Source organism: Pagrus major, chromosome 10 (genome assembly GCF_040436345.1).
Source record: "Pagrus major chromosome 10, Pma_NU_1.0".
In the NCBI taxonomy this organism is placed as follows: Eukaryota; Metazoa; Chordata; class Actinopteri; order Spariformes; family Sparidae; genus Pagrus; species Pagrus major.
In genome coordinates this window covers 1,619,905-1,642,230 of record NC_133224.1, presented here as the reverse complement: position 1 = coordinate 1,642,230, position 22,326 = coordinate 1,619,905, and the positions used below count along the sequence as shown (strand labels likewise).

Below are 22,326 nucleotides of genomic sequence, written 5' to 3'. Positions count from 1 at the left end.
ACTTGTGACCGCTGGTGAGGAAACAGTACGCTGTTGTTTCCATCGCTGGAATCCCAGATTGAGGACAAGGACAGAGAGAGGGAGGAGGAAGACGGCGTTTGTAAAGGAGAAGGTAGTGTATACGTCTGCAATAAAGGGGCATTGAGGGACATAGAGGGAGAAGTTGGAGGGAAGGGAGTCATTAGTGGAGGATGAGTAGTTGACTGACATTTTCAAACAGCAGATGCGTGTAGAGCTGTGACACAGAGATGGAGGGAAAGTAAGATTTACAGAATTAAAGAAAAAGACACATGAAATCAACTGCAAAAACATAACCCTTACAGAAAAATCACATGGGTTTTCCACATGTATTCACATATTTGTATGTTGTGAAATGTGTAGGCGTTGTACTTTTGTTGCACTTTGAGAGAAGGGAAATTGAGGCGGACAATGAAGCTAATCTAATCGAATCTTATCTACTCTAATCTGCTTGCATACTAGATGATGTTATCTGATTCTCTGTGGACAAAATATTTATAGGTTGCTTATAGATTATTTTACAATTTCAAACTTGTCTGAACTAACATCATCATTAAACAGCATGCAAATGTGTCTTAGTCACAGTGCTAGTGTGTTTTTTTTTCTTGTTCCCTTTGATGTAACACTGTGCCTTTAAAATACTATTAATAAAATAATGAGTATAAAACACTTTACATTTTCATCACCAACAAAAATAACATTTCTTGAACTTCATACCTTTGCTGCTTTTTCTACAAATGTCTTATAAAATGATAAAAGATAAAATGATTAAAAACTTCCACCTTACCTAGAAGTGTCAGCTCCAGATCTTCCCTCTCCTGTGTCAACGTTGTTGTGTGGGGGCTTGTAGTCCCGATACTCTATTAGTGCATCTGTCTGTGTTTCATGTATATGTAAAGTGTGGTTGGAAGCAGGACTGCATATTTTCTGCAGTGGAAAAACAATAATCATCACTCATGTACTTCATGAGAGGTCAGGACTCAGGGTCAGCTGCAGAACAGCAAGGCACATTTAATGGATCATCCCAGCCTCATTAAAGCATAATGTTAATAATGCTAATGCATTTAAATATACATATCTATCCACAGAGACAGAGATTTACATGAGCCATTATGTGCTCTATTCTTTTATATAAAATTAATGTTGGGACAGCTGTATCTAACACCAAAACATAACATTATGAAAAATGTAAAAAAAAAATGTTTAAACATATTTAAAGAGCATTTTACCTCACAAAAAATAAAACAGAATAGGTAGTTAACTTGTGATCTGTAATCTTAACTATTCGACTAAGAACCACCCTGGCACAACTGAAGGCGGTAACATAAAACTGAAGGCGGTAATATAAAGGAGAGATGTTCTAGTTGTTACACATATCATAATCAATCATCCAGTCAACCAAGTAAATGTATGACATTTGAAAATACAGTACTTACTGCTAATCACTACTCGTACAGGCAGTAGTAGTATAAAAGGTAGTAGTAGTAGTAGTTGTCATTGTAAAGGTTTTGGCCAGATTCAAATCACCATCCTTGTGATCATGTGCCACCCATTCATTCTCTATGGTAAAATGTTGTAATAAAAAGCTTAATATCCTAAAAAGTACAAGTAAAAAAAGTTAAATAGAAGCACACCTGTCCAAAAAGAGCTGCAGCAATGCTTGGGCAGACAAAGCACAGTTTAATGATGAGTATGCTAATGCATTGGACTGATACTGAAGGTGATTACATGAAGGCTCTCTAGTGACCCAATGGAGAATATATTATTTGGAAATGTTCCCAGAAGTGATAAAACCCACAAGCACGAGTGACCGGTGTTGCTCATGCCTCATTTAGTCTCTGTGTTTGACAGGATTCAAATAAACTGTAAACCATCTGCTACTTAGTCAAATCAGAACACCTGGGTTTTGTCCATTTGGCCGTGTGTAGATGCTGGTGTTGGTTAGAAAACTCAATCATCTATTTTTATTTGTGAAAAGACTAATAATTCAGGAGCATTAAAAAAAAACCTTACTGCCATGTATTTGTATAGGTGTAAGTAAAGGGCAGTTTGTACCAACTCTCCCTAAATTTACAAAAGGTTAAGATACATTTCTAAAGTCATCATAAAACAACATTTTAAATTTACATTTATTTGATTTTTATAATCTCCAATAATATAGAAAATGCATTTTCTGCTTTAACACTACAGATCTTGAGATGGTACCTCATTCGGCCAGGTAGGAGCTTCTATGCCTGCCCTAGAACCTACAACAGCCAATGAGTAATCGTGCAGATAAGTGACCTGCTCTCTCTTTCTTGTCCTTTCTCCTGAGCCTCTTACACCCCAGGCTCCAGATAATTCATGCATCATGTCGCCAATCAGATTGTAAATCCAATAATATGTAGTTTATATAATTTTTCAAAGCCTAAACTTGGAAATCATGCAAATGTTTCTAGACCGATCTACATGACACATTTAAACAGCAAAACTAAAATGTGTAGATAAACTTGACAGGACAGAGGAAGCTCTCCAGAGGAAACAAAATTAAAGTTTTAGCTTTTTCATCTTTTTTTCAGACAGCTCTGATGGAGCTCAGGATTTAGGACAGCTGCTTTACTCCAAATTATTTCACTGTACAGAATTGCACTCTCTTTGACCTGTTGGATGTGTAGAAGAACACAGAACATTAATTAAAATTAAATCATGACAGATCCTGTTAAGTTAAGCTGCTGTGCTTCCTGCTTAAATATGCACATCATCTGTCTTAATGGAGAGACGCACTTGTCGATTCTGCTGCTGGGGCATTGGTGCAATTAATCTAATGAATTGTGTTATTTCAATTTGCTATTGATCTGTTTGCAGATTGTGTGCCGTTTAACTGGCAACAGGAAGTTGGGCATGCCCCAATGCACTTGCGCAATGCACTTTTTATAGAACCAATCAGTCAGCTGTTATCTGAAAATAATGCACGCCTTGCGGTAGGAATCCAATTTCACAACCATGGCATAGATATACATAATTGTACCACACAATAAATAAATCAGTATTTTCAAATAATAAAGCGACCAAATTGTACTCACTTACTGTCACCCTTTTGACTGTGGTTCAAAAGTAAATATTCATTGGTGTGTTGACCCTCAAGTTATAACAATACTAAATTCAGAATTTTAGAAATAGTTACAATTTATTAAATGTGTATAAATACCAACCAACCTTGTCAGTAGAGTTTTCCTTAACTCTATTTCCTCTGTATTGATGAAGCCGTGTCTCTTTGTTTCTGCCCACAGATTGCCATACAGAGGTGTCCTGTCAGAACATATAGTTGATATAGTTGTGTCTCATGTATACGTTTGTGGAAAATAAACATAACTCTGGGTTATTTGCATGTTCTCGTCACTCTGTCCATGATGAGCTGTGGTAGATTTGTGCACACTGACATTAGACTGTACAGCAGCAATGGAGACCAAAGACTGTGAACATGCTGAACAGCCAGTTTTTCAAATGGCACTTTGCTTGAGATGGTGTTGAACAAATTTGGCAATTTCCAAAGCAACTGATGTTAGGATGCGACTGTCAGCTAAACATCTCTCAGAGCGCTCACAAAACCAAACCACAACCAATGGCTGCCATTTAGGAATCAATGCTTTATTTCAGTGTTGAGCGTGTGTGAATATTAAAGAGACAGTCCATACCAGTGAACAGACATGACAGATAGTAAATACAGAGAGAGAGAAAGAGCAGGCAAGTGACACTGTAAGAAACTGATCAGCTGTGTTTCAAAGCACTACATATCAATTTGAGGAAAAAGCAATGGTACACACCCAAGCCTGTTATTGATTAAGGAATTTCTACTTTTTTTCACCAATTGATAAAATAAATTCCATACATCATATTCCCTCAAATGGATATGTAGTCTACAAATGAGCTATTTGTTTAAAGTCCTATTGCATTCATTTAACAAATAGCTATTTGTTACATTTGCAATAACTTTCAAATCAAGATTACTGAGAAGGCAATTCCATCATATCATCTTTGAAACAACATTCATATGTATTACTGACATTAAGGCTGAATGTTCAGCAAACAAGGCCCAGATTACTTTAAGAGACACATCCTGGTTTTGTTCAAACAATCAATAATGCCAACAAATCCAAAAATTTTATCCCAGCTCAGAGTCAATGAGCAAAATTCGAGATTCAGACACAGTTAGGGGAAAAAAATGAACTCCTGTTTGGGACTTAGACAACTTACATTTTGAACTGCTATTTTTATTGAACATGCACTTATCACATTGATTTTAAAAACCTATTTTGTCTTTGCTATGTGTAACAGAGACTGCGAGCATTGTTAGCATTCATCATTGAAACCAATGGCTACAAATAACAAAAAACCTTTAAGTTAGCTTAAAATTAGTTGAACCATTTGTTACAAAAAAAGAAAGAAAACAGTACTAGAACTTCAAAATAGAGCTCCTGACCACTTGTTCACTGTGCTGTATTCTTAGCTACAGCCAACATATTAGCTTTGTGCTAAAAGTGTCCATTGGTTTCAATTAGAAATGCAATACTAACAAGCTAATTTTGCTGACCGGCTGGCGTGATTATTTTTCCCCCACGAAAACTTTCATTTAACAAAAAATAATCGAATAAATGTTAAATGCTGATTTGTCCACTCACAACAGTCAATATAAAATGTATCAAATACCAACAATCATAGTTTGATTCAACATAACAGGCGAAATGTACAAAAAGAAGAAATATAATGGGCACTTAAGAATTTCAATGCACATGGTGGAACACAATCAAATGGCAATATAGAAAGATTGAAAATGATGAAATAAATAAATAAATAAATAAATAAAATAACTGACTTAAAGTTTACTAAAACATTATATCAGTTTTGAAACATAATATATAAATGATATTGACTTTCTCCCTTCCTGCTTCAATAAATAGACTGACAGACAACATCATGTTAATAATTGAAAGGACACCACTTCCTCTACCACAAGCATGTGTTAGTCAACAACGATGTTTTCTGTTTATTAATATTGAAGATTAAAGCGACCAACTGAATTCTGATGTCATTTAAATCCTTTTCTGTTTAATAATGGATGTAAATGCTTTGTATCACTATCACCACTTACACATAGCGCTTTTCCAAAAGTAATTTGTAAATGCTTTGCAACGTCTCATTTGTCTCACGTCCTTCGCAGTGCTTCACGTCACTGTAAATCTTCTTCGGAGTGGGTGAACTGTTTGTAAAATTTTGAAGTGGTACGTTTGATGTCAACAATCACATAATACAGAGGCATGCTTCTAGAACAATGAGGTATTGTCCGATGGGTGATGACAGAACACGTGGAGTTGCACAAGCCAGCGACAGCACTTCTTGGAATTCTTACAGCATTCTAGAATCCTTGGCATTATGACGACATGAGTTGAAACTCATTTTTGAGTTTTTTGTTACCGAGACAATGGGCAGAAGCATTTTTTTTTTTCCCCCACAAGACTGTTTGACCTAGTCTTGCCTGACTGCTGTGATTGGCTGGTACCGTAGATTTACCCACGAGTTTCCTGGGGAAGCGATTATGGGTGATGTTTCCGCTGCTCTGCGGAACTAGCATAAGTGACAATGTATCATAATAACTGACGCACTCTCGCACTTTCGAGGCTTTAGAAGCGTTAGCTAAGTGGGCTAAGCAAATAATAAAAGTGCGAGTAGTAGTCACTCAATAACCTAACCTAGCTCTGTATGAATGAATAATACACCATACCAATCGTGCTAAGAAAGAGGATTAGCGTCCTCTTACCATGAAAAATGCTGACAGTGACAGAAAAGTCACACACATAATTCACACAAGGCATCACAGGGGCTAACAATAAGGTGGATAGGAAGAACTCAACACTGAATGATGCTGCTCTAGCTTCAAGGTTATGGTTTCGGGATTTTCTTCCTGGGTACATAGCCCACTGAGTTCCCCCCACTAGACCCGCGAGTTCACATTTGGACCACAAACTTTCCACTGTGAGGAAAGTTTCACAAATATATAACCTCAATTAACCAAAATATATAAAAGAAAGAGTCATAATTGTCCTTGTTTTCAGTTCAAAGTGTCCTGTCAAGAGTTTTACAGATGCCTCTTATACAAGGTCTACAATATATTCATGGCTAGTACTTGTAGCCCCAACTTGTTTTTGTGATGCCAGGAAGCCCTTCGAACAAGTGGTTAAAATTGTTAAATGATCTATATTGACCCATATCATGATGTTTTCCGAAAATTCACTAGTTTTGTTACCTAAACCAAAGCAAGTACTTGTATTTCCTAAACCTAGCCAAGTAGTTTTATGCCTTAACCTAACTGCGACTGGTTTTTAAAAACCCTGAAAATAATAATGACACAAACCCTGGTCTTCTGGGTGAATGTCACATTTGTGCTCACAGCTAGTATCTAATCACAAGGACGCATCAAAGCAAGGAGTTCAAGCCAGTCATACCACAGTACTACCAGCCAATCACAGCACAGTAGGGCCTTGGGACTTGGTGGAACACTCTTGGGGAAGCAAAAATAATGCCGAGCAGAAACAACTGGGTAAAAATGTTATTGATTCCAAATATGTTAATGACTGAGCATTTTACATGATATTATTAAAGGTATTCTCACAAATATATAGGATAGATTTATAGACTTTTTTTTCTCCTTGCAACAGATTTCTGAGGAAAAATATATGAGCACTCAAACCAAGCATAGATAGGCAATGCTGCTCGTCAAAGCTACCGTGTCAATCAACCAAATCGATCAATCATTCAATCAGAATAAGAATCAAGCAACCGTTTCTACTAATGAATCTATTGCCTAAGACTTGTAAAGAATACTAGCATATGGCAAGAAAATAAGAAACATTCCATATTCAGACAATCCTAATGTACAAACAATGGACAACAGGCTAAAAGTGGCCCATGTCTTAGTTTAATATGTGATTCATGACCATCGTTGAGTGAGCAGTCAATGGAAATTGGGCTTGGTGAGGTTGCCCTTTTCAAGCTTGCTTTATATTTACAGATTTACACGTTTACAACCACAGTTCTCTGCCGCAGGACCAGTTTTAAGTTAAGTGCTTTGCTCACAGGCACACAAAGATGCTCCAAGAGTTGGTAGCTAATGTTAGCTTCCAATTGTTAGAGTTGATCTTTGTGTACAAATGTAAACTAAGGTACAGAAGCCATAAGGGAAGTCTGTGATAATGACCTGGAGTAGCAAATGGTGTCAAACCAAGACGTAGACCTCTTTTAGCTCACTGGCCATTACTTTGTCAATTACATACAATAAGAGAAGGCAGAACATTAGAAAACGTTTTATCTTCCAATCCATCCTTTATGCATTCATCCATGCCTTTAATACTTCTTTGATCCCTTGATCCATCATTCACTCCATTGTGGGTTTAGGAAGCAGTGGTTTCTGAAGACCTTCTTGTCATTGCAACCTTTACTTGTTCTTCCTTTCCTTTTTTTAAAGCCTTATTTAATCCATTCTTCTACTAATGCCAAACTCGGAGAAAGAGGGACTTCTGGAAATTGACATCATGAATTAGTCGTTGCATAACTCCTTTTTTTTTTACTCCATCCTTGCATCACTCGGTGTTCCATTATGCGATATTTCTCAAATTTTGGTGGCAAAGTCTTGAATCCAACATCTTTCTGTACCTCCTTGTCTGCCAAAATCTTCATTCAAGAGTTCAAGACCGGTGTTTGTCCTACCTTTCTTTATATCCATGGACTAACTTTTGATGATTACTTTATCAAAACCATCAAAGGTGTCAAAACTTGATCAGATTTTCATTGTGGTTTAATGATGTAATGACAGCAAATCAGTTTTCTTTGCTTCTTCCTCTTCACCTTAATCCTCCATCCCTCCTTCCATTGTTACAGGCTGCGGTTCATGCAATCATTCCTAGAGTTTGACATCGTGCATCACATTTTTCCACCACATCTGCTCCCTCTGTCCGTCTCTCCTGCCTCTGCTTCATTTCTCCGTCCAAGCATCCATCATTGTAGGTAGCGGTAGACTTTAAAGCAGTGGTTGCCAGAGTCAGCCACTACCACATGTCCATCTGAGGTCAGAGCCAGACCTTGGGGTCCGTACAGAGGGTCCGCTGATGTATTGATGTAGGAGAGGAAGGATCCACTGCCGTCAAACACCTGGAAATGTTGGAACAACAAAGATGTATTACGATGACTGCAAAATCACTCCCAATAAGAGGCTTCTGACAGGTTGATGCTGCAGTACCTGTATTCTGCTATTGCCCCAGTCAGCTACGATGATGTTCCCATTAATGTCCACAGCTACGCCAGTGGGAGCATTGAACTGGCCGTTCCCCTCACCGTTAGAGCCAAATTTCAACACCAGCTCTCCCTCAGGGGTGAAAACCTGACCATGACAGTGAAAGAAAAAGGTCCTTAAGCAAGAAATTGAATATCTAGCTGTTCACCTTGAACAAGGGAACAATATATAAAAGGTAATGTTCAGTCAGTGAGGCCTCACCTTGACAGAGTGGTTATGGAAGTCAGTCACAATGATCTCATTGTTTTTGTTCACTGCTGCAAAGTGTGGACCTTCAGGACAGAAAGAACAAAATCAGGTTGTGCAATCAAGGTTTCAGCCAAAACTTCATCTGCCTTCAGCACTTGGGCCCGTGTCCACATAACATCTCTTTCTAAAGGAAAAGCACTGGCAGTGGACAGATTGGGCCAGAATAAGCTTCTCCTCCTTTTTTTTGAGTACCAGGATGGAGGATGGCGAGTCCCGCCTGATCTAAGATATAATTGTTGCTCGAAAAGGATAAAACATATTGTGGACACCTCAACTGCTTTCAGTGCTTATGTCTAAAACTTTTTTTTAAACATTTCAGACTGGAATGTTTTTCAGACTTATTCTTTGGCTTTTTTATTCATTTCTGGAATGTCTATATCTTGAAACAAACTCTACCTGCAAATTGCTTGTCACCGTTGCCTCGACTACCAAACTTGGTGATGAGCTTGCCGGTCAGCTGGAAGATGAATACAGTGCATGCCTTGTTGTCAACCACGATCACGTGACCATTCTGGTCCACAGACACACCCTTCGGCCCCATCAGTCTACCAGAGCCAAGCTTTGCCTGATGGACGTCAAAAACATGAAAAGTAAGAACCAGTCAACAAAACACAACAACAATTTGTTTTCATGCATTATAAAACCAGCATGAAAATGTCCCTGAAAGGTAACCGTAATCGTTCAAAAGCTCCAACCCACATTGGTGCACCTACCTTGAACTTGCCCTCACAGGAGAAGATGCTGACCCACTTGTTATCATAATCGGCAATGATGATGTCACCGCTGGGGTGAACAGCCACACCCGTGGGACGCTGCAATTGCCCCGGTGACCGTCCACGCATCCCAAAACGACTCTTAAATTCCCCCTCGTTGGAGAAAATCTAGAGTGGAGAGGTAGAGATGTAATGTATAATCCAAGTCTGAACCCTCAAACAGCCAGTTGAAGATGCAAGGACCGGACAAAGCGTGCTTTACCTGCACACACTGGTTGTTGCTGTCAGCAATCAGAATCCTTCCGCTGGAGGATGCAGCCACTCCCTGAAGGTTGGTGAACTCTCCTTTATTCCTCCCCTTCGTTCCTGAAGAGAACAGGAAAAGCAAAATGAATCAAATTTCAGCATCTGCCCTGACTATCATTTTTCTAGTTTAATCTGTAACTCTTGCAGCAGCTTAGCTTCATTAGGTGTAATAAAACAGGCACCTGAATTTAATGGTATTTTGATGATAATGAGTGTCTCACCGATCCTAAAGATGAGGTCATCCTCAATGGGGTTTTGGGTTTTGCGTCGCGGGGTGCCGAGTGCGCTGCTGGCTCTCTTTGAGCCCTTCTTCTTCTGACCAGGAGACTTTCCCCGTCTCTTTGCCCCCTCAGAGGAGCCTGTGGATGGGGTGGCGTAGGCTGCTGAGTTGGTTGCTGTGGTGGTCGAGGGGGACACCTGGAGACAACAATGGAAGGAGAAAACAGTGCTTACAAATAACAATTTGGGCTTTTTAGTAAATGTACACATTAACTTAAAAATGTTTAGTACATTTACTTTACCCAAGGTAGGGCAGGGGACACCACCACATGTAATAAATTGCTTGAATTATGTTGCATGACCGCTCTTTATGATGATTGTTATTGACTGCACATTAATGTGACCTGTGGACCTGTTTCCTGTGATGTGCAGTAAGCTAGCAAGCAAGCAGAAAGTTGAAGAGGGAGATGGACCCATTCCCCTTTGAGCAAGAATGTCCATGAATAGGTTTTTGACCTGAAATTGTTTTCCACGGTCCAAATAATAACTTTTGAGCAAGCTAACATGTAGTGCCACAATAGTATTGAGGTCATGTCAACTCTCTGAAGGGATCAGTACACTTACAAAATTCCTTGCCGGATCGTCAGAGAGCATCAGAAATGCCCTCATCAAATATCTTTCTGACATCCAATAGGGAGAAGAACTTCTGGGACATATTAACTTTTTAACATGTAGTCCCACAGTGTGGAGTCATAATTACTCTCTAAAGGGATCTATATGCTTCACTGAAAATCGTTGCCGGATTGTCAAATAGAGTTGGAAAGATCCTCATTAAATATCTTTCTGACGTCCAAGTGAGGGGCTGCATCCGTTTTTGTAACTTTCAATGTAGTTGGACATCCCTTTTATTCATGCCTACCCTCGCCTTATCTCTACTTCACAGTTAAGCCCAAAATGAATTCGGTCAGTGGTTGCCCAAGTGTTGGGTGAGTAAAAATAAACGTTCACCCTTTTTTATTAAATGTAAGAGATGTCGCCACATTTTTACTCCTCACACACCCTCCACCCACCTCTACTTCTGTCTCTGAGACCCTGCTGACAGTCAGTTTGAAGGGACTTCCTTTGATGTGCTGGTCGTACAGACGGAGAGCCAATGAGAAGTCGCCCTCTTTCGGCACTATGTACACAAACTCATAAGTCCCATTCTTGTGGTCCACTATTTCACCGTCCACTATGCTGCCATCTGGGGTAAAAACCTGGATTAACAAACGTAAACACAGGAAATGTTTAGTCATTTTTTGTGAAAGTGTGCACAGAATTGTGTCACATTGAATCTAAGTGGAAGCGTAAAACAAACCTCTGCTGACAGAATTGCATTTCCACTCTTGCAGGCTCCCCCTGACTTGTCTCTTGTCACTATGGTAACTGAGGCAGGATGTCCCACAATGCACTGTTCCAGGCCTGCACCCATTGCCTCGCTCTGGCTTGCCACCGCACTGAGAAAGACAAGGGCGGAGTTAAATTCTCTTGAATGCAAAAATGCTTTTCTATCTTGAATATTTTGTGTCAGCACGGTCTCACCTGGTCGTGACGATGGTCCCCAGGTTGTGTATGGACTTCCTGAGCCCATCAGTCTCCATCACCAGATCCAGCTGGTCGTTCTCTTCCGGCAGACATGGCAGGCCGAGGCAGGCTAGCTCGCCCAGCCTCTCCTGGAGCTCCCGCTCCGCCTGCAGACTCGCCACGCACGCCTCCCCAGCCAGAGCCTCCTCCGACTGGGTACAGGAGGCCGTGATGTCCCCCTCTCCCCGGATGAGGCTGTCCACCTGGGCCTGGAGGACCTGGAGACATGACATAAAATGTTTTTGATGTGTTGTCTGATGTTTTGTATCTCGTGAAGTAGAAATCTTGTTCTTGCCAAATCTTGCAGCTGACCTTCTGTTTGAGCCCATATGTGACTTCCAGCTCCATCAGCAGAACACTCTTCCGGACGTCCAGCTGCTTGTGCAGATCCTCAAAGCTCGACTGGATGTCCTCTTCGATGGAAGCTCTCTGATTGGTCAGCTGTTGGAGGATCTCCTTAACGAAGGACAGGGCGTCTGAAATCTGAGGGAGTCTGGGGCGATAAATATGAAGGGCAATGAGGACAAAAAGCTTGTACAATTTATCTTTTATCATTGTCATTCATTTACAAAATGACATCAACACAGTACACACCAGGGAATGCTTTGTTGTTCCTTGTTTATCTCATTAAATATTCATGCTTGTAACCCAAAGTGAATATAAGACTGTTTAATCATTTTCTTTATTTAAAATTCCGCATCCTGAACCACTAATGGATGGACGTAATGAGCGTGCAAGACACACTGCACATGCGTGTTTGCTTGATCGCCATCATTTCTCCTGTTGTGTCCTCATTGCTCCAACAGTCCTGCATTTCCCTGACTATCCACCAGATGTCAGCCTCTCCTGTTCACTCCAATACATGTGTCACACTCGTATCTGTGTTTCCACTGTGTGTCCTTATAAAATGCTGGATTGTAGGCCTAACGAACTACTTGAATATTTTTATTATAACTTTATTTATATAGCACCTTTGAAAGCAGAGTTTACAAAAGTGGGAAACTCAGGAAGACAATATATCCAAAGGGCCCCAACCGGGGATGAAGTCGTAAGAAGTGCTTGTTAACCAATGTCTACCTGTTCTGGACGGTCCCCAGCTTCTCCTGCAGGCTGCTGCGGTGCTGCTCCAGGGCCTGGCTGAGGTCCACCTTAGTGTGCTCTTCATGCTCCGACACACAGTCCTCACACAGCGCACACTCGCAGGCCGAACAGTACAGGTCAGCCACCTGTAGATGAAGAGGTGAGCACGGTGGCAGAGAGAAAGAATCCAAAGTTGTGGACAAACTTCACGTAGCAAACAATCTCACTGTTGTTCTAAGTGCTGTATCGTAGGCAACTGGACTTGTTTCAGTTTCTTGAAGACTTTTCTAGCCCTAGCAACCCACACGAAGGCCGGTTGGATTAACGACCCACAAGTGGCCCTAACAACTCTGAAACTCAGATCTCACACGTGTCCTTAACGACTCTGTAAGGACACTCCCACACAGAGCTTAAAAGCCTGCAACTCCCCTCCAGTTAGTTAGAAGTGAAGAAACCTCTTGGATGAGAGGTGAGAAGCACTTATAATTACCATGACCTGGATGACTGAGAACCTTCATCAACAATCTCACTGCTGGATTTCAGCTTTTTGCTTGTTGTCGTGTGTGTGAATTGGTTGACAGATATATTTTCCTACCTTCCCTGCATGCTGCGGGCAGGCGTTTTTGCCGGGCGGAGCCTCCAGGACGGTGCACTCCTCACTGCTGCTATCTGGGGAGTGTTGGTGGGCCTCCATCTACAAGTGGCAGCCTGGTGGGGGTGAACCTCCGAACACACCCCTTATTCCACACGGCAGCCAGGGGAAGGGGCTGGATGTTCAGGTACAAGGTTTCCTACTGTCTGCTTGTATTGTTCGCTTCTGTCAACCCCTTGTTTCACACTTTATTCCATTGTGTGTTTGTGAGGGAAAGGGCAAAGCATTCAAACAAACTCCTTATGATGACCTCTGGCACGAGTTGGATCTTAGGCTGAGCATGGCTTTTGCTGTCAAGGGCTAAACATTCACACACACACACACACACACCTGTCTGGAGCCTGCAGTCAAATCTGAGGGATTAAACATCCAGGTGCTCCAGGATGTTTCCACACAGCACCCAGGAAAAAGTTCAAAGAAATCAGATGTAGGTCTTCTTTTTCTGTAATTTTAATGTTCAATCATCCACTGCTGTCAGAGCTTTAATTCCTTGATTTCTCTGACACAAAGAGGGAGGGATAACATGTCAGACATGCCCTTTAATTGAGCCTGTGGTCCAGTCCTGTTGGATGAAAAGGCGTAAAGGCATCCCAAACTCTGCAAATCTTCCAATTACAACGCCCGTCTGCTTCCATGTGTTGTCTATTCCCAGAGCAATATACCAAAAAGTCAATCCTCTTCACGTCTGATTTGAAGGAGCAGACGTCGGTGTAGATTTAATTCACAGAGAGTTCAAACTGAGGACAGTTTGCTGGGGAGAGAAGAGAGAGACGAGGATTAGGTGGAAAAGCAGATAAACATGGATGTTAAAAAAAAAACAACTTCTTGGCTGTGTTCTTCTCTGCCACGCTTAATGAGTTTTATGTTTAAAGAAGTGCTTCTGCTACAGGAATTGGAACTTTTGGAGGAATTAAAGGAACACTTCACCCAAAAATGAAAATGTATATTATTATCGACTAAACAAGTGAAGTAGCTGGGAACTGAAAAAGTAAAAACCAACCAAAAAAACATTAAGTGGTTCCATGCAGCTCGTCTGGTGTAAGAAGCCACGAGATCCCAAATTGATTTCAAACGATTTTCTTTACACCCTCAACACGGTTGAGGTCGGTTTATTTTTGCAAATCACTGATTCTGCAAATCAGTGGTTAAAGTTATAAAGTTGTGTGTTTGTTCAGTAAACTGTGACACCCTGTCCCGAAAAAAAAACAAAAAAACACTTTGCTCTCTTGGCATCCTTCTTCATCCCTGGCAGAGTCATAAAAATTGAAAGAGTGTTTATTGGACGATTAATGCGTGTACAGTCTCCCCATTGTTGGGTGTTGTTGATGAGATATAGAGCAAGAGCAGGCATCGATTTTGACTTCATGGGGGCTTTAAATATTTGCACTGTTATATAGTCAACTGAACAAGGAGGTTATTGAATTTTGAATGATGTCCATTATTGTTTAATGTAAATGTGAAATAAAATGTAGAATCAGACAGCTGAGGTTTATTTTAAATGTATTTCCACTATCAAACAGTGTCAGTTTTTGTGCCCTTTAGCTGCAGTTCCTTTAAACACCAGTAGATGGAACACCGAGAGGATTCAGACTACCCAGAGGTGACTGGGAAAACCCCAGACTGCATCGCCCTGATGGTGTTTCCCTCAACTGACAACTGTCCAACACTGAAATCAGACAATGTGATATTTTTGTCTTCAAATGTGTGAGATTAGTTCATAATGAAGTCGACAACGTGACAGACAACACGTCAACAGCTTGTCTTCCCCACTATAGGAATGCCCATACGTTCCATCCAGGTGGCGCATTAGATCCCTGCACACCCCTAATTACCTCCCAGACGGTACGCTCTGCAGTGAGGAGCAGATACAGATGGTACGATCCGCAGACGGGGAGGTGGGGGTGGAGGGCTGTGCTGCATGTCGGATCAACAGAGGGAGGTGAATGAGGAGTACGATACCAATAAAGAGCTTCGAGGAGCAGAAATGTAGGTCACCAAAATGTCTTCAAAGTGATGGAAAAAGAGAGGCTGTGGTTTCCATGGCGACAGACTGCATGGGGAGGGGTGTGGAAGAGACAACAGAAAGTGAAGCAGTTGTGGTCCCCTTTAATCCTAAAATCCTAAATTTAACAGCGTGTGCGCGCTCTCACGTTTTCACAGAGCTGAAGCAATCACATTGATGATTCAAAGTGTCCCAGTTCACGAAAGAGACAGACGTGATGAGGAGGAGGTAGGATCAGTGTGAATGACGAACATCTGTAATGCCACACCACTTTAAAATGCACGCTGCATCGGACATGTTCTGCAGAAGTGGCCCTAACAGATGTCGGAAGTAGTAAAAGAGTCGTTTTATTGACAATTTTATGGTTAATTTAGTTTTTTTTTGTCTTTTATAAGCAAGTTGAAAATGTTGATCAGATGCTGACATGAAAGAAAATACATTTAAACAAACTTCAGCTTGTTTTTGTCAAGTATCTCGAGGTTAAAAAAAACTTTTTTGCTAGATTTTCTTTTACATTTCCACACTTTTTAAAAAATATAATATGTGAGAAATCTGCATTAAAAAGTCTAAAAATGACTCGTACTTACATTATCCCAAAGGCTGACGATGCTAAACAATGTTCAAACCAAAGAAATCCACAAGTTCACTAAAGGTAACGGTTATAAACACTCAAAAAATGCAGGTCACATCCATGGATCACTGCTGCAGTCAGGTTGATAAACAGGAGTGAAGATAAATCCACTTTTTAAGCCCAGAAGTTACAAAGTAATCTCTGAGCTCTCCTCCCGTCGGTAAACGGCTCCGGATCAGAGCTGAATCTGATGAGACTCCCGGTGTTTATTCCTCCAGAAGGTCTGGATCTGCACCTGACTCTTGAGTCAAAATAAATATACAAGTAATAAAATATATAATAACTGTCAAAATGTTGCATTAAACTATATGACATCTATATTTACGTTTAGTTATTTTGCTAGTAGAAATAGAGAAGTAAGATACATACCTGATACTACACTTTAACTACAGTATTGATAATATTGACTAAAGTTGCAGTATGTAATAGTTAACAGTATAAATAAATGCTACATAAAAGATATTATTGTGTGGAAAATTTTGATAGAAAATTGGTAAATTTCAATATTGGGCAGCTAACAGTGTAAACAGAATAACTTGCACTATTTGTATATATTTTGTAAATGTTTTACATCTTCGAGTGCACACAAATATGAGCAGCAATTTATAAGTTACACTAAAGATCTTCTTCTGACTGTTTCCAATTAAACCTTCAACATTTACCCCTTACTATTATTAGTATTAGTTCCCCTTTAATTTTAAAATTGTTCTCATCTCTGACAGCCGTTCTTCTCTCCATCATATCTCTTTTCCTTTGTGTCATTTTTCCCTTGTTTACTGTTTTGTGTCTCCCTACCAGACTGTATTTTTTTATTTTTACCACATCTGTGTGTAAAAACATGAGCCCCATGTTTGGGCTCATATTTTTTATTCTGTTGAATAATTTATAAAGGGGAGGGATTATGGTTATGAGTTGCCTGTGATCTTGTTCATAATCCTGTTTTAACACCTCCCCCCTCAAATACTCTGTTCAGAAAACACAACCTTTCTGACATCAGAGTGGCCTAACACAGACACACACACACTTTATGTCTGTCTGACACACACAGGCTCATCACACACACACACACACACACACACAAACACGCACACACACACACACGCATGGATTTTTTCATCTTATCTCATTTTTTCAGGAAAATTCACTCTCCACTCCCATAACTGCTGCACCCCCACACTTTCATTCAAGTATTGAATGCTGCAGTACAGTGCTGCAAAGGATTATGGGGTGACACTGAGGCTCTATTTGCAGGGTGTGTGTGTGTGTGTGTGTGTGTGTGTGTGTGTGTGTGTGTGTGTGTGTGTGTGTGTGTGTGTGTGTGTCGGGGGCCTTGTGATTCTGTGGTGACTGTTTGTAACTGTCACTTACAGAGCGAGAGACAAATGAACCCTTTCTTTCTTTCTTTCTTTCTTTCTTTCTTTCTTTCTTTCTTTCTTTCTTTCTTTCGAAACCTAAAAAATGACGCAGCTGAATTTGAAATTGGGAAAATCTTTTGGGGCCGACCCAAACTTTTAACCACATCTGTGTTCCCGTCATCGGCGCGATATAGGATACGTATCGATGTTGTGCCAAAAGTCTGATCCCCAGTTGAGCAATGCTGCCCTCCTGCAACTGACTGAGATCAATCTCCACGGTCGGGTGGAGGTTAAGGTCTGTAGGAGGCTTGCAGACTTCAGAATCGTGACATCATACTTTTTTTTTTTTTAAAGTTCGGATAAATGAAGCATTAAATAGAATTTAACAACTTTTTTTTATCAGTTCTTGTTACTTTAAGACAATTTCAAACTTACAAAATTGAAAAATCAAAAAACGTCTCATTTTTTTCTGCTGCCCACCTGCAGTACTGCCACACTCTGGGAATCACTGCTCCACACAGTTCACTCAACATATATTCATCTATTTATCTACATTTCTATTCAAATGTACGTGCAAGTTGCGAGTTTTGAGTTTGCACATCAGAACAAAACTTCATGTGTGTATTTTTGCACTTATGACCAATTAAAGGTTACAACATTAAGGTTAGAATCCTTAAAATCTTTGTCGAATCAAACTCAGTTTCTGAAACGATTTGTTTTCAGAAACAGGTTGCTGAGCTGTTTTGTAAAATAAGAGAAAATTTCCTGTCGCCATCAAGGGGCGTTCGTCCAATCGGGTGAAGCCAGGGAGTGTTTGCGTGGATGACGGAGGGTGGAGTCTGTTTTGGTCAAAGCTGGGAAGTGTCGCGTGCCTCTGTGGACACGTACTTTTACTGCTAATGCTAATTTTCTACTACTGCTGCTTCACATTAAAAGCATTCAACTCGGGAAACAGGGGGAAGCTTTTATTGTGAAGCAGTTGCAGGAAACACAATCTATTTTTTAATGATTCATCAAAAATGCATCCACAAAACAGCACCCAGTGTTGGCATTGTTTTGTCAGGAGACACATTTGTATTTTTGTTAGGAAGTCACATCAGAGTGTATGTTAATACTGATATAGTTTTCAATTTCACGGCAATAAATTTAAACATTAATCTGCTATTTCTTGTCTGTTTAATCTTGTAGCACCGTCTTCACAATAAAACATTATTTCACATTTTGATGTGAGACGAGGAATCTTACAAACTGAAACACGCTTAGCTGATTGGAAACCTACTCACGTCTTCTCGGTTACATCGTCCTGAGATTCTGTATTTTAAAATGACAGGCGCTCGATGAGGATCAGCTCCAGGTGAACTGCAAGAGTCAAACCAGTTTCTGAGGAGCTGGTCAGTGAATCTGCTGTGTGACGTCACAGTGACAGAGAAAGATACAGCTGAGGTATACTATACACACCACACACACACACACACACACACACACACACACACACACTGGTAATGTGATCTCATTCTCTTCATTTTCCCATGGGAAAGTTCACGGTCACTCTGTCTCTCTGGTTCAGTTTAATCACTCGGTGTTGCTGCAGGTCTCTCGCCCTCTCTCTATAATCTGTCTGTCTGTGTTTTGGTGACATTTCTTAAAATCATTTAACACCTAATAATGTTATTATGCAGAGTCTTCATGCAAAGATATCACCAGGTTCATAATCTCAGAACCCATCGGGCTTTTGTTCGACTATGAGCCCAGTGGTGGCTGGTCAGTAGAGGGCGCCAGGACGCAGACCCCCCCCCCCCCCCCCCCCCTCTGTCTGCATGAAGAAGAATCATGTTGGATCAGATTTTAAGAAATCACTTTATTTTCTATTTCTTCTTAACTGAGCAACGTAAATGTAACATGGAAATCTTATACATTTCTATAAAAAAGCCTGTTTTCCTCCCACACACACTGTTTACCTGTAGCAACCAAAGCCTTCTAAAATGTGATTGGTCATTGCTGCCAGGACTCTCAGTCGTTTGGTATTCATTTTGTCTCTATGTGGTCGTTCTGTGTCTCTTCGTGGTCGTTCTGTGTCTCTTCGTGGTCTTTCTGTGTCTCATCGTGGTCTTTCTGTGTCTATGTGGTCTTTCTGTGTCTCTTCGTGGTCTTTCTGTGTCTCTTCATGGTCGTTCTGTGTCTCTTCATGGTCGTTCTGTGACTTTTCGTGGTCTTTCTGTGTCTCTATGTGGTCTTTCTGTGTCTCTTCGTGGTCTTTCTGTGTCTCTATGTGGTCGTTCTGTGTCTCTTCGTGGTCGTTCTGTGTCTCTTCGTGGTCGTTCTGTGTCTCTTCGTGGTCTTTCTGTGTCTCTTCGTGGTCTTTCTGTGTCTCTATGTGGTCTTTCTCTGTCTCTTCGTGGTCGTTCTGTGTCTCTTCGTGGTCTTTCTGTGTCTCATCGTGGTCTTTCTGTGTCTATGTGGTCTTTCTGTGTCTCTTCGTGGTCTTTCTGTGTCTCTTCATGGTCGTTCTGTGTCTCTTCATGGTCGTTCTGTGTCTCTTCATGGTCGTTCTGTGACTTTTCGTGGTCTTTCTGTGTCTCTATGTGGTCTTTCTGTGTCTCTTCGTGGTCTTTCTGTGTCTCTATGTGGTCGTTCTGTGTCTCTTCGTGGTCGTTCTGTGTCTCTTCGTGGTCGTTCTGTGTCTCTTCGTGGTCTTTCTGTGTCTCTTCGTGGTCTTTCTGTGTCTCTATGTGGTCTTTCTCTGTCTCTTCGTGGTCGTTCTGTGTCTCTTCGTGGTCGTTCTGTGTCTCTTCGTGGTCTTTCTGTGTCTCATCGTGGTCTTTCTGTGTCTCTTTGTGGTCTTTCTGTGTCTCTTCGTGGTCTTTCTGTGTCTCTTCATGGTCTTTCTCTGTCTCTTCGTGGTCGTTCTGTGTCTCTTTGTGGTCTTTCTGTGTCTCTATGTGGTCGTTCTGTGTCTCTTCGTGGTCGTTCTGTGTCTCTCCGTGGTCTTTCTGTGTCTTTGTGGTCACTCTGTCTCTTCGTGGTCTTTCTGTGTCTCTATGTGGTCGTTCTGTGTCTCTTCGTGGTCGTTCTGTGTCTCTCCGTGGTCTTTCTGTGTCTTTGTGGTCACTCTGTCTCTTCGTGGTCTTTCTGTGTCTCTCAGTGGCTGTTCTGTGTCTCTTCGTGGTCGTTCTCTGTCTCTTCGTGGTCTTTCTGTGTCTCTATGTGGTCGTCTGTGTCTCTTCGTGGTCGTTCTGTGTCTCTTCATGGTCGTTCTGTGTCTCTTCGTGGTTGTTCTGTGTCTCTTCGTGGTCTTTCTCTGTCTCTTCGTGGTCGTTCTGTGTCTCTTTGTGGTCTTTCTGTGTCTCTCCGTGGTCTTTCTGTGTCTTTGTGGTCACTCTGTCTCTTCGTGGTCTTTCTGTGTCTCTCAGTGGCTGTTCTGTGTCTCTTCGTGGCCGTTCTGTGTCTCTTCGTGGTCGTTCTGTGTCTCTTCATGGTCTTTCTGTGTCTCTTCATGGTCTTTCTGTGTCTCTCCATGGTCGTTCTGTGTCTCTTTGTAGTCGTTCTCTGTCTCTTCGTGGTCGTTCTGTGTGTCTTTGTGGTCGTTCTGTGTCTCTGTGGTCGTTTTGTGTCTCTTTCTGGTCTTTTTGCACCACTTTTTTGTCGTCTTTTGTCTCTTTGTCGTGGTTTCTTGTGGTTAGTGTCTGTCTCTTTGCAGTTGCTCCGTGTCTCTTTGTGGTCTGTCTCAGGTCATTTTGCATTGCTTAGTGGTTATTTTCTGTCTTTATTTGGTCATTCTGTGTCTCATAATAGTGGTTTGATTGACTTTCCATAAGTCAATGTGTATAATTCCTACAGCGGCTCTGGTCTCAGGGCCTCCTGACCCCTCCAGCCCGTGGGCCTGTGCCCGGTCAGTACCCATAGCTACAAAAATCAGGGTGGATGAGCCCAGTTTCTGTTCACAGAAGTGACGTACCTCCTGTTACTGTTAGCACACAGGATGCTAATGTGCTGTACTCACAGGCCTGACACACACACACACACACACACACACACACTTGTATTTGCTGTGAAGCTGAGGTGAATCAGTCTGTTCCTGCGTTCGTTCATTCATTCGTACTCCACCCTCGTTCATCCTGCAATCTGTCCATCCTCATGTCCTCCATCACAGCTCCGTCTCTCCCCTCTTCCCTCCTCTCCCTCCCTCCCTCCTTCATCCCTCTCTCTCAGGAAGGCACACCACGCTACAGATGCTGCTGTCATCCCCAAACATTCCTCCACCCATAAATCCATCCATCCACCCTCCTCTCCATCCATCTAATCCATCCTTCCACCCCTCCGCCCTCCTCAAAAAGAAAGAAAGCCAGCACTCACCATGTTCCCCTCAGTCGCAGGTGATCACTGAGCTCCTGTTTTCCAGCCTGAAGCCATCGCGTCATGATAGCGTCTTGTTTGCTCCCTCTCCTCTTTACTGTGTGTGTGTGTGAGTGTGTGTGTGTGTGTGTGTGTGAGTGTGTGTGTGTGAGAGAGAGAGAGTGGGAGGGGGAGGATATCATCGTCACGGCAACACCAGCAGCTTGCAGCAGCAGCAGCACCACCAGGCCGAGGAGGGGGAGAGGGAGGGAGAGAGGGAGGGAGAGAGGGAGGGCGGCCATCAGGCCTCGCTCCAGCATCCACCAATGAGGAGCCAGAGGAGGGAGAAAAGGAGAGAGGTGATTGGTTCATCCATCTGTCAGTTACAGTAGTGAGGGCGTGTGAGTCTCTCTCTCTGTGTGTGACGATGTCTCTCTCCCCTCTGCTCTCACTCGTATCAGCTCTTAATAATTCTCTTTTAAAAACGTAAAAACACATCATTTTTTCAAACAAATTGAAAAGTGTCACCGAACAATAACTCATTTGTGAAATCATGTCTTTTTATTCTTTATTTGTTTCTTTAAGATGCCACTTTTTTTTCAGTTTTCACCTCCTCACGTTCCAAAATGTGTTGATTTTTGTACAGTTTCCTCAAATCTGTCTCATTGTTGTTATTACGATTATTCAGACTCATTAAATATTACTATTGTTACCTTTTTGTGTCACGTTTTTTCTGCTAAATATATTGTGCTGCGTGCAGGTCATGTGATAAAATTGCTTTGTTAATATAGTTTTCTCAATACTTGTGATAATATTCATATAT

The 22,326-nt window shown here is 41.4% G+C and overlaps 1 protein-coding gene across 1 annotated transcript; it reads right to left on the bottom strand.

Moving 5' to 3' along the window:
* Positions 1–8,046: 8,046 nt before the first annotated feature.
* On the bottom strand, positions 8,047–13,225 carry LOC141004045 (tripartite motif-containing protein 2-like). Its single transcript, XM_073475542.1, has 13 exons — positions 13,127–13,225; positions 12,529–12,677; positions 11,764–11,944; positions 11,410–11,669; positions 11,186–11,324; positions 10,905–11,084; positions 9,831–9,957; positions 9,566–9,669; positions 9,304–9,471; positions 8,987–9,155; positions 8,543–8,613; positions 8,288–8,428; positions 8,047–8,199 (listed from the first exon to the last, which is right to left on the bottom strand). The coding sequence occupies exons 1-13, from the start codon at positions 13,223–13,225 to the stop codon at positions 8,047–8,049; spliced, it is 1,941 nt and encodes a 646-aa protein (XP_073331643.1).
* Positions 13,226–22,326: the final 9,101 nt, after the last annotated feature.